At 46.5% G+C, this 13254-nt stretch overlaps 1 protein-coding gene across 1 annotated transcript in view; it reads right to left on the bottom strand.

Annotated features, from left to right (window-relative positions):
* Positions 1 to 10428: 10428 nt before the first annotated feature.
* Positions 10429 to 13254, bottom strand: part of LOC127625253 (zinc finger protein 160-like) — a 124017-nt gene continuing 121191 nt past the window's right edge. The window contains exon 2 of the mRNA XM_052100423.1: positions 10429 to 13016. Coding sequence (XP_051956383.1) covers positions 11221 to 12858 — 1638 coding nt within the window. The 5' untranslated portion in view covers positions 12859 to 13016 and the 3' untranslated portion in view covers positions 10429 to 11220. The remainder of the gene's footprint in view (positions 13017 to 13254) is intronic.

Consider the following 13254-nt stretch of genomic DNA (forward strand, 5'->3'; position numbering starts at 1 on the left):
GGCTGAGAGCTGGGCCCAGGTTGGGGCGGAGCAGAAGATCTTCTGGCCGCAGGAGGACGCCCTCGGCGAGCAGATGGGGCCTGGGCCGTGGCGGCAGGCTTGCGGCGCGGCATGATGTGAGAAATGGCCTCCGTCTGCTTCTTCACCAGGGAGAACTGCTGGGCAAAGTCCTCCACGGTGTCGCCAAAGAGGCCGAACTGGGAGACAGGGGCGTTGAGGAAGCGAGTCTTGTCGGCTTCACGCATCTCGACCAAGTCCAGCCACTGCTGACGTTCCTGGACCACCAGAGTGGCCATCGCCTGCCCGAGTGCCCGCGCTGTGACCTTCGTCGCTCTCAGGGCGAGGTCGGTCGCTGAGCGCAGTTCCTGCAGCGTGTCGGGATCAGGGCCACCCCGTGCATGTTGCGAAGTGCCTTGGCTTGGTGGACCTGCAGGAGAGCCATGGCATGCAGGGCGGAAGCGGCGCGTCCGGTAGCGCTGTAGGCCTTCGCGGTGAGCGAGGATGTTGCTCTACAGGACCGGGAAGGGAGTACAGGGCGGCCCGCCAGGTGGTAGTGCTTCCGGGCATAGATGGATCGCAACAGCTCTATCCACCTGGGGATCTCCGTGTACCCATGGCGGCTCCGCCGTCGAGGGTGGCGAGGGCGGATGAGCAGATGGCACGACGAGTGGAGAGGGGTGCTCTCCACGAAGACGTCAGCTCATCATGCACCTCCGGAAGAAAGGTACTGGGGGCGAGGCTGTGAGCGCGCCCACGCCCAAAACCAATCATCTAGCCGTGATGGCTGCGGGGAGGATGGAGGGTTCCAATCCAGGCCCACGCTATTGGCTGCCCGGAAAGCATATCGGACATCTGCGCGTCGGCCTCCTGCTGGGCATGCAAGCCCGAGGCGGCAGCCCAGAGGAGCCCTCAGCGTCAGAGCCCACGCCCTCCGATGTCGCGGCGAACTCATCTGCTTCCATCGCCTGAGGGTAGGCAGACTGGCTGTGAGGCGAGTCGCCGCCACCTCGAGCGAAGACGGAGTCAACGAGCGTGCCGGGCGCGGGTGGTCCGAGGGGCGTACCGGCGGAGCTGCACCCGCTGCCATCCCCAAATCGCCTCCATCGCCAGCCGCATCGTCCTCAATCCCGTGGGAAGAAGGAGCGACACGGGCGGCTGGAGTGGCTTGCTTACGATTGTAAGCAAGCCGCGACCGCAACGTTGTCATGGTCATGTTCTCGCAGTGAGAGCATGAACCATCCACAAACGCAGCCTCGGTGTGATCACTGCCCAGACACACGAGACAACGCCTGTGGCCGTCGGAAGCGGAGAGTACTCTACCGCATCCAGGAACAACACAGGGGCGGAAGGGCATCTTTAAAAAGACGCGTCCTTAAAAGGACGTTCACGCCGCTGTGTTTTGCTCTTTTAGAGGAAATTACTCTTTTAAATAAAATCACTCTTTTATGAATGAAAGACTCGTGAGAGATCTTTCTATCTGCAACTGTCGATGCGCTCAGGGGCAGGAAGTGCACAGCCGTGCAACCAGGAGAAAGCCGCTGTTGTGCGCCGTAGAATCCAACAGCATGCAGCAGAGGATAGCAGGAACTCGGTGTGTAGTCACGCAGCAAACTGCAAACACGACCATCGGCTCGAAGAAATTTTCTGAATGAACTCCCGTATTTGCGCCGCTTAAATACCCGTATGTCCGGGGCGGACATGCAAATACTGGCTGCCAACTCTCATTGGCCTTTTTTCATAGTACAGAGGTGAATATCGGCGCTCAAGAGAGACCCCTAGTGTCGTTCTCTGACACAACGTAAGAGAGCGACAGAAGGGGAACTTCTGACTTCAACTGTAAGATATATTACGTCCTCTTTTCCATATTGCCCTGTCAACAGCATACAATGATCTTCCAATGTCTACTTTAACATGATTAAAAACATAATTTATCATTATATTAAATAATACAGCACCCTCCTCGGCTTCAGTCACAATCACTGAGAGCCTGGAGAAACTGCATTTTTCATCAAGCCCCCTGTTCAACTGCATTTCCAGGGGGCTTGGAAATGACATTCAAGCCAAGATAAGCCACTCTCCCTGGCATCTCTCACATGAGTTACACCCTGGAGCACACGCGCTCCCAATGCATTGACTTGGTCACTTTTTCACTGCTTTTGTTTTGCCGTTCATCCAGTGCCTTTAGCCTCTGCCTCAAGCCAAGAGGCACCACCCTCCTCGGCTTCAGTCACCATCACCGAGGGCCTGGAGAAACTGCATTTTTTCATCAAGCCCCCTGTTCAACTGCACATCCAGGGGGCTCGGACATGTTATTCAATCCGAGATGAGCCACCCTCCCCGGCTTGAGGCAGTGGCTAAAGACCCTGGGTGAACGGCAGAGCAAAAGCTCTGAGAAGTCAATTTACATTTGTATGGGGAAAAACTTTATAGAAGCATCTTTGTTGTAAGTTTATTTCCATTGCAACATTTCAAATTGTAATATTCTTTTCAAATTGTTTATAAAATGCATAAATATATATGGAATGCATTATAACATATTTCCAAATAATAATACAAATGATAGCTTCAGTTTGTGTGGTATTACATTGAAATATAAACAAATTGTGTGTTTTGAACCACTTTGATCATTGGTTTACGGAGTTACTACAAGTGGTCTATTGGCTCCTCCAAGTGGCCATTTTTTGGAAGTACACTTACATAAATCATTATGGAACAATTATTCTAATTTCTCTCCCCGTCCCGGCCAGAGTTTTTCGGGATGGGGAGAGTGTTTAAATAAATGTGTTGTGTTTAAATAAAGGATGTTCTCATAAAGAGAAAAGCACTTGTTTCCCTGCACGAGTCCCACACTCAAAGAAGCCCTTCACACTTCTTTTACCCACACACTCTATGCACAACCGCTTCCCAGTGGCGAGTGAGTGAGGTTCCTATAGTGAGTGAGATGGCAGGCTTCGGCCCATTTTAGATCATGAAGCACCCATACAAAACCGTATATCTGAAACAAATCTTATTACACATCCACGCTCGGGCTGATTTGCATCAATAGATCTTAAGGACGCATGCATACTTTCATGTACAAATTGCACCTGGTCTCAGGCAGTTTTGAGATTTGTGCTCGAGGGAACAGCTTATTGATTCAGAGTCCTTTCCTTGGCTCTCCACACTTTCAAATTGTATTGATGCAGTGCTCACTCCATTGAAGCTGAGCAGAGTGTGCATTTTGAACTACCTCTATGATTGTCTATTATTATTACGCTCAGAGACTCTGTTGTGTGAGCATGGTAATTTACTATGAGGCACAGGCAGCGCAAATGTCAGTTAAATTGGGCTGTTGGGTCTTTTACATGAGATATCTCCAATGCAGGCAGCATGCCTAGCACCAGGGGCAAATGCGCATTGGCATAACTCACTGGTGTCTAGCTGCTCTTGCATCTTGGACACCTCTAACATTTTAACAGCATCACGAGTGCATTCAGCGCAGGCTGAGGCGCACTGTGTGGCAGGCGCCCTGCCTTCAGCACCTAGCACTTCAGTCATCTGGAAATACTAGCCATCTCTTAGCACCTTAGCACTCCTGCAGGTGCACCAAGCCAAGGCACTTAAAGAACTGCACATGGGTAGTCCTGACCCGGTACTAATGCAGGATCTGTGATCGGCGACCGATCTCACTCTCTGGGAAAAGAAGGTCACGGCGTGGTCTCTTGGGCAGGCGATGTCCACCATGGTGGTCCAGGAATGCCACCTTCAGCTCAACGAGTCGAGAAAGGCCAACAATGTTAGATTCCTTGATGCCCACATCTCCTAGGTTGGCCTGTTCAGTGACAGTTTTCGATGGTGAGGAAGCAGAAAGAGACTATTCAGCACATCCTGCCCCGGCTCAAGATCCCGCATCCCGTCACCAAGGGTGTCCCCCTGTCGAGTTAACACCGGCACCATAGCCCGCCCCAGTGGGCCAGCAGACACCACCCATCTCACGGCAGACCACCAAGAAAGCTGGAAAGAAGACCACTCCTTCCCCCTGTGGAGGGCCAGGCGGATAATCCTTATTTCTTACACACGCCCAACGGGCTGCGGTACCTACTTTCTCAAGAAAAGAGCAGTTTCCTCACTTCCTGGGCCCTATGCTCCGTGTCCATGGCCATCGTTATCACAACCGCCGGATACCGTTTCTTTCTGGCAGGTTCTTCACCTCAGCTGTGGCACAAATCCGCCCCCGATGTAATGGCATCCATGGGCTACGAAGATGAAATGTCCCGGAAATTACTGTTCCGGGAGCAGTCCCAAGGAGCCAGGTACAGTGCATCCGGAAAGTATTTGCAGCGCTTCACTTTTTCAACATTTTGTTATGTTACAGCCTTATTCCAAAATGGATTAAATTATTTTACAAAACAAAATTCTACAAACAATACCCCATAATGACAACGTGAAAGAAGTTTGTTTGAAATCTTTGCAAATGTATTAAAAATAGAAAAAAAGAAAAAAAAATCACATGTACATAAGTTTTCACAGCCTTTGCTCAATGCTTTGTTGAAACACCTTTGGCACCAATTACAGCCTCAAGTCTTTTTGTGTATGATGCTACAAGCTTGGCACACCTATTTTTGGGCAGTTTCTCCCATTCTTCTTTGCAGGACCTCTCAAGCTCCATCAGGTTGGATGGGGAGCATTGTTGCACAGCCATTTTTAGATCTCTCAGAGATGTTCAATCGGGTTCAAGTCTGGGCTCTGGCCGGGCCACTCAAGGACATTCACAGAGTTGTCCCGTAGCCACTCCTTTGTTATCTTGGCTGTGTGCTTAGTGTTGTTGTCCTGTTGGAAGATGAACCTTCACCACAGTCTGAGGTCCAGAGTGCTCTGGAACAGGTTTTCATCAAGGATGTCTCTTTACATTGCTGCATTCAACTTTCCCTCGATCCTGACTAGTCTCCCAGTTCCTGCCGCTGAAAAACATCCCCACAGCATGATGCTGCCACCACCATGCTTTACTGTAGGGATGGTATTGGCCAGGTGATGAGCGGTGCCTGGTTTCCTCCAGACATGATGCTTGCTATTCAGAGAATTTTGTTTCTCATGGTCTGAGAGTCCTTCAGGTGCCTTTTGGCAAACTCCAGGCGGGCTGTCATGTGCCTTTTACTGAGGAGTAGCTTTCGTCTGGCCACTCTACCATACAGGCCTGATTGGTGGAGTGCTGCAGAGATTGTTGTTCTACTTGAAGTTTCTCCTCTCTCCACAGAGAAATGCTGGAGCTCTGTCAGAGTGACCATGGGGTTTTTGGTCACCTCCCTGACTAAGGCCCTTGTCCCCCGATCGCTCAGTTTGTCCGGGCGGCCAGCTCTAGGAAGAGTCCTGGTGGTTCCAAACTTCTTCCATTTACAGATGATGGAGGCCACTGTGCTGATTGGGACAATCAATACTGCAGACATTTTTCTGTACCCTTCCCCAGAACTGTGCCTCGATACAATCCTGTTTCGGAGGTCTGCAGACAATTCCTTGGACTTCATGGCTTGGTTTGTGCTCTGATATGCACGGTTAACTGTGGGACCTTATATAGACAGGTGTGTGCCTTTCCAAATCATGTCCAATCAACTGAATTTACCACAGGTGGACTCCAATAAAGTTGTAGAATCATCTCAAGGATAATCCGTGGAAACAGGATGCACCTGAGCTCAATTGTGAGTGTCATGGCAAAGGCTGTGAATACTTATGTACGTGAGATTTATTTTTTTTTTGTTCTTTTTTTCTGTTTTTTTTTATTTTTAATAAATTTGCAAAGATTTCAAACAAACTTCTTTCACATTGTGGGGTATTGTTTGTAGAATTTTGAGGAAAATAATGAAAATAATCCATTTTGGAATAAGGCTGTAACATAATAAAATGTGGAAAAAGTGAAGCACTGTGAATGCTTTCCAGATGCACTGTAAGTGCTTTGATGTCCCTTGACTCGGCCACAAATGGCACCTCAGGCTCTGCCCCATTGCAAGGCCCCGCTTTTAAAACATTTAATTGAGAAATGGTGCAATATTATATGCACCAGATTTGCCAGTTCTTGCTGTGAGATGTTACCCAACTCTTCCACCAAGGCATTTATGGGAGGAATGGCCCTAGCCCTCACCCTCTGATCCAACATGTCCCAGACATGCTCAATGGGATTTAGATGGACCATGGCAGAACACTGACATTCCTGTCTTGCAGGAAATCACGCACAGAACGAGCAGTATGGCTGGTGGCATTGTCATGCTGGACCCACCACCCCAGACCATGATGGACCCTCCACCTCCAAATTGATCCCGCTCCAGAGTACAGGCCTCGGTGTAATGTTCGTTCCTTCGACGATAAACGCAAGTCCGACCATCACCTCTGGTGAGACAAAACCACGACTCGTCAGTGAAGAGCTGCCTTGCAACAGGCCTACAATCCCTCAATCCAGCAAAAATAACCTTGGGAGAAACCAGACTCATGATGTTATTTGTCATGAGGGATAGTGCATTCCTGGTGTAACTCGGGCAGTTGCTGTTGCCATCCTGTACCTGTCCCGCATGTGTGATATTCAGATGTACCAATCCTGTGCAGGTGTTGTTACACATGGTCTGCCACTGCGAGGATGATCAGCTGTCCTTCATGTCTACCAATAGCGCTGTCTCAGGCATCTCACAGTATGGACACATCTGCAAACCTCATACCTCCATGCAACATGCCTAAGGCACGTTCACGCAGATGAGTAGGGACTCTAGGCATCTTTCTTTTGGTGTTTTTCAGAGTCAGAAGAAAGGTCTCTTTAGTGTCCTAAGTTGTTATAACTGTGACCTTAATTGCCTACCATCTTTAAGCTGTTAGTGTCTTATTAATGTCTTCATTAATTGTTTGTGGCTCATTGAACAAGCATGGAAAACATTGTTTAACTCAAGATGGCGCCGAGTATGGCTGCTGCGTTGCGAGCTCCGTTACAACACTGCGGTTTATTGTTTGTTTTGTTTACAGTTCTTTGTTTTTTTTGTCTTGGATGTTGTCTGCCTTATTGTTTACGACAGACAAACGCTTTTGGACATTAGTTCTACAATCACACATCGAAAACCGGACTTCAAATTCCTTAATGCCGACCCGCTGTTTACAAACACGCCGGCGGAGCCCTTTGTCTGTGCTGCTCGGCCGCGGAAACGCAGAAGGAAAAGAGGAAAACGAGCCGGCGTTCTCATCAGAGTAAGACGTCGTGCAAATCGACCCCGCTACCCAGTATACTACTGGCAAATGTTCAGTCTCTGGACAACAAACTCTGCGAGCTGAGAGCGCGGATCTCTTTCCAACGAGAGACGAGGGACTGCTGCGTTATGTGCCTTACAGAAACCTGGCTGTCTACGGAGATTCCAGACTCGGCCATCGAAATCACAGGCTTTTCCGTGCACCGAGCGGACAGAGCGAAAGACCTCTCTGGTAAAAGCAGAGGTGGTGGTGTATGTTTTATGATCAACAAATCATGGTGTGATCAGAGGAACGTACATTTCATCAAGTCTTTTTGCTCTCCTGATCTGGAATATCTCATGCTTCTGTGTCGACCATTCTGGCTGCCGAGGGAATTCACAGCGGTTATCATCACAGCTGTGTACATCCCCCGCAAGCCGACACAGACCGGGCACTCAGGGAACTGTATGGGTGTATAAGTGAGCAGGAAACCGCGCACCCTGAGGCTGCGTTCATTGTTGCCGGGGACTTTAACAAAGCCAACTTCAAAGCAATCGCCCCAAAATACCACCAACACATAAAGTTCAACACACGAGGGGACCGGGTTTTGGATCATTGTTACTCTCCCTTCCGGAAGGCTACAAATCCCTCCCCCGCCCCCATTTGGCAAATCGGACCATTCTTCCGTTCTGCTTCTGCCCGCTTACAGGCAGAAACTGAAACAGGAAGCACCCACCCTCAGAACGATCCAGTGCTGGTCGGACCAATCAGACTCTGCGCTACAAGACTGTTTTGATCACGCGGACTGGGAGATGTTCCGGTCCGCCTCTGATGACGACATCGAGGTTTACGCTGACAGCGTAACGTGTTTCATCAGGAAGTGCGTAGAGGACGTTGTTCCGACCAAAACTATACGGATATACCCCAACCAGAAACCATGGGTTAACGGCGATGTTCGCGCGGCACTCACTGCGCGGACCTCCGCTTTAATTCTCCTAACACGGAGGAGCGTAAACAAGCCAGTTATGCCCTCCGTAACACTATCAGTGCAGCTAAACGCCAGTACAGGCACAAACTTGAAAGTCAGTTCAACACCACTGACTCCAGAAGTATGTGGCAGGGAATTAACACAATCACGGACTACAAGCGGAATAAAGTCTCCGCCATGAACACCGCTGCATCTCTCCCGGACGAACTTAATACATTTTATGCTCGTTTTGAGGACAGTAACACCGCCCTCGCGGAGAGTGCACTCGCGACTGACGCTACAGAGGTTGATTCACTCTCCGTCTCTGTTGTGGATGTAACCCGATCATTCCGACGGGTGAACATCCGTAAAGCCGCGGGTCCAGACGGCATTCCGGGCCGCGTCATCAGAGCGTCGCGCGAATCAACTGGCTGGTGTTTTTACGGACATTTTCAATCTGTCCCTCTCCCTGTCTGTAGTCCCCACATGCTTCAAAACATCAACCATTGTGCCTGTACCGAAGCAAGCTATAATCACATGCTTAAATGACTGGCGTCCTGTTGCTCTGACCCCCATCATCAGCAAATGCTTCGAGAGGTTAATCAGAGATCACATCTGCTCTGTTCTGCCCCCTCTTTGGACCCATTGCAGTTTGCCTACCGCAACAACCGCTCCACTGATGATGCCATTGCATCTACAATACACACTGCTCTCTCCCACCTGGAAAAAAGGAACACATATGTGAGAATGCTGTTTGTAGACTACAGCTCAGCATTCAACACCATAGTGCCCTCCAAGCTTGATGAGAAACTCCGGGCTCTGGGCTTAAACAGCTCGCTGTGCAGCTGGATCCTGGATTTCCTGTCAGGCAGACGTCAGGTGGTTAGAATGGGCAGCAACACCTCCTCATCACTGACCCTCAACACTGGAGCCCCGCAGGGCTGTGTTCTCAGCCCACTCCTGTATTCCCTGTACACACATGACTGTGTGGCAACACATAGCTCCAATGCCATCATTAAGTTTGCTGACGATACGACGGTGGTAGGTCTGATCACTGACAATGATGAAAGAGCCTACAGAGAGGAGGTGCACACTCTGACACGCTGGTGTCAGGAGCACAACCTCTCCCTCAACGTCAGTAAAACCAAGGAGCTTGTTGTGGACTTCAGGAAGAAAGACGGAGAACACAGCCCCATCACCATCAATGGAGCACCGGTGGAGAGAGTCAGCAGCTTCAAGTTCCTCGGTGTCCACATTACTGAGGAACTCACATGGTCCGTCCACACTGAGGCCGTTGTGAAGAAGGCTCACCAGCACCTCTTCTTCCTGAGACGGCTGAGGAAGTTTGGAATGAACCACCACATCCTCACACGGTTCTACACCAGCACTGTAGAGAGCATCCTGACTGGCTGCATCACCGCCTGGTACGGCAATAGCACCGCGCACAACTGCAAAGCCCTGCAAAGGGTGGTGCGAACTGCCAGGAACATCATCGGAGGTGAGCTTCCCTCCCTCCAGGACATATACACCAGGCGGTGTGTGAAAAAGCTCGGAGGATCATCAGAGACTCCAGTCACCCAAGTCATGGGCTGTTCTCACTGCTACCATCAGGCAGGCGGTATCGCAGCATCAGGACCCGCACCAGCCGACTACATGATAGCTTTTTCCCCAAGCAATCAGACTGTTGAACTCTTGATCTATCAGGATCAATAATTAGCACTGCACTTTATTCAGCTATAATCTCACACTGGACTGTCAACATATTCTCCTCAATACAACTGCTATATATATATATATACACATATATATTTCAAATACTCCCACTTATTGTATTGTATTGTATATTCTGTTCTATATTCTGCATTGTATATAATTATTGTGTTGTCTAAGTATGTGTACATCTGATTTGTAAATTGTTTTGTGTAAGTATGTGTACATTTGATATGTAAATTGTTTTGTGTAAGTATGTTGTTTATTGTAATTGGTATATGTCTCGTCACTGTCATGACTGCTATGTTGCTCGGAACTGCACACAAGAATTTCACCTACTGTTGCACTTGTGTACATGGTAGTGTGACAATAAAGTGATTTGATTTGATTTGATTTGATTTGATTTGATTTAAACCCTTTACAATAAATATAAGTAAAGTGATTTGGATTTTTACAAAATTATCTTTAAAATACAGTGTCCTGAAAAAGGGACATTTATATAATTAAATCACAACATATGGACTTTAATCTCTCAACTCAACTTTATTTATATAGCGTTTAAAACAACAGAGTTGACCAATGTGCTTCACAGTAATAAAATGTAAAACATAACATTTAAAAATTACCATATACACAAACACCATTAATATAAAACACAAAATACAAACACTCCAAAACTGTGTCCTACATTTAATTTGTCAGACACAAAGGCCAGTGTAAAGAGATGAGATTTCAGACATGACTTTTCAGGAAAGTGAAGCTTCAGGAAAAAAAAATACACTGCACATATGGAAATGCACTATGATGCAAGTAATTTAAAAATAAAAGTCATAAAAAAGAATTACAAAATACAAGTCATAATAAAATCACATTCAGAATACAAGCTAGAGCCCTGAAATTTAAGAAATTGTGACTGAAATGTATTACAACTGTGGTACCGAAATTGGTATTGAGAAACTTGAAATTTCACTTGTATCGGTACCAACTACTGACATTTTGGTACCGTGACAACACTAGGAAGAAGTGCCTTATAGTTGCCACTAAAGACCATCCACTTAGGCTATGAGCAGGGGAAGACCAGGCTGGTTTTAGAGCTAAAGGAATCGAAAATCCTCTTTGTGAGGGCTGGTCAACAAACAGGCTGCACTTGGAAGGCAGAGCAGGTTGTAAACCAGGCAGTTTCAAGGCTGAATATAGAGATTGTGCAAAAGTGAATTCTCAATTGTTTCAAGGCTGAAGCACCAAGACATTGTACAGATGTTTATTTGAATTTTCAACAATTTATTTGAAGCATTGCACCTGAAGATGGACATCTCTCTGTGATTACTTTGGGCAACAATTTTTCATATGAGTAACTACATGACTTGCTAAGATGAAACTCCTCCAACATGAGCAGTATGAATTCTCTCATGTGTTTTCAGGTTGTTTGACACACTGAAACTCTTTCCACAGTGTGAACACTTGAAAGGTTTTTCTCCCGAATGGATTCTCTCATGTTTTTTCAGGTATTTTGAGACACGGAAACTCTTTTCACAGTGTGAGCACTTGTAAGGTTTCTCTCCTGTATGAATTCTACTGTGTATTTTCAGGTTTTGTAATGTAGTGAAGGTCTTTCCACAGTGTGAGCACTTGTAAGGTTTTTCTCCAGCATGGATTCTCTTATGTGTTTTCAGGTTATATGACTGAGTGAAACTCTTCCCACAGTGTGAGCACTTGTAAGGTTTCTCTCCAGTATGAGTTCTCTCATGATTTTTCATGTTTTGTGACTGAGTGAAACTCTTTTCACAGTGTGAGCACTTGAAAGGTTTTTCTCCAGAATGGATTCTCTCGTGTTTTTTCAGGTATTTTGAGACACTGAAACTCTTTTCACAGTGTGAGCACTTGTAAGGTTTCTCTCCAGTATGAATTCTGTCATGTATTTTCAGGTTTTGTAACGTAGTGAACGTCTTTCCACAGTGTGGGCACTTGTAAGGTTTTTCTCCAGCATGGATTCTCTTGTGTGTTTTCAGGTTATATGACTGAGTGAAACTTTTTCCACAGTGTGAGCACTTGTAAGGTTTTTCTCCAGTATGGATTCTCTTGTGTGTTTTCAAGTTATATGACTGAGTGAAACTCTTTCCACACTGTGAACACTTGTAAGGTTTCACTCCAGTATGGATTCGCTCGTGTTTTTTCAGGTGTTGTAATGAAGTGAAAGTCTTTCCACACTGTGAACACTTGTAAGGTTTCTCTCCAGTATGGATTCGCTCGTGTTTTTTCAGTTTGTATAACAGAGCAAACATCTTTCCACAGTGTGAACACTTGTATGGTTTCTCTCCAGTATGGATTCTCTCGTGTTTTTTCAGGTGTTGTAATGAAGTGAAAGTCTTCCCGCAGTGTGAACACTTGTAAGGTTTCTCTTCAGTATGGATTCTCTCGTGTTTTTTTAGGTTTTGGGACTGAGTGAATCTCTTTTCACAGTGTGAGCACTTGTAAGGTTTCTCTCCAGCATGGATTCTCTTGTGTGTTTTTAGGTTTTTTGACTGATTGAAACTCTTTTCACAGTGTGAGCACTTATAAGGTTTCTCTCCAGTGTGGATTCTCTTGTGTGCTTTCAAGTTTTCTGTCCGGGTGAAAGTCTTTTCACAGTGTGAACACTTGTAGGGTTTTTCTCCAGTATGCATTCTGTGGTGGTTTTTCAAGTCGCTGGCTTTAATAAAGGTCTTCCCACATTCAAAGCACATATGAGCCCTCGTGCCGGTATGTATTTTCTGGTGCTCTTTCAAATAGGACAGGAGTGTAAAACTCTCCCCACAAAAAGAACACTGGTAAGGCTTCTCGTTTGTGTGCAGTTTCAGATGTTGTTTTAAGACTGAATTCAAAACAAATGTTTTACCACATATATCACATTCAAATGGTCTTTCTCCAGAGTGCAAGAGGAGATGATCTTTGAGTTGGCCTGCATATGCAAAACATTTTTCACACTGATGGCACGTGTAAGGTCTCTCTCCCGTATGAATTCTCATGTGTATTTCAGGCTGGCTTTTTTGAGGTGAGCAATTCTTCTCACAATTTGAGCCACTCAGAGATTTTTCTCCAGTTGTGAAATCAAGATGTATCTGATCCTGAAGTTTCTCCTCCACTTCATTCAGTTCTTGACTTTCCTCTTGCACTTCTATCAGCTCTACAAAAAACACAACAAACTGATATAAATAAATTCAAGAGAGAGATAAAAGTGAAAAAGAACCCTGATGTGATGACAGAAAAAAAAACAACGTCCAGGCTGATGCATGCAATTCATGATTTAAGTCATTTAGATTTAATCTGAGCCACAGTCACAAAAATAAAGTCATACATATTTTCAACAACATGAGGGTGAGTACTTTTTATTAATGTCAGAACTATTCCTTTAATGGCAAAAT

The sequence above is a fragment of the Xyrauchen texanus genome, chromosome 31 (assembly GCF_025860055.1).
Source record: "Xyrauchen texanus isolate HMW12.3.18 chromosome 31, RBS_HiC_50CHRs, whole genome shotgun sequence".
NCBI lineage: Eukaryota > Metazoa > Chordata > Actinopteri > Cypriniformes > Catostomidae > Xyrauchen > Xyrauchen texanus.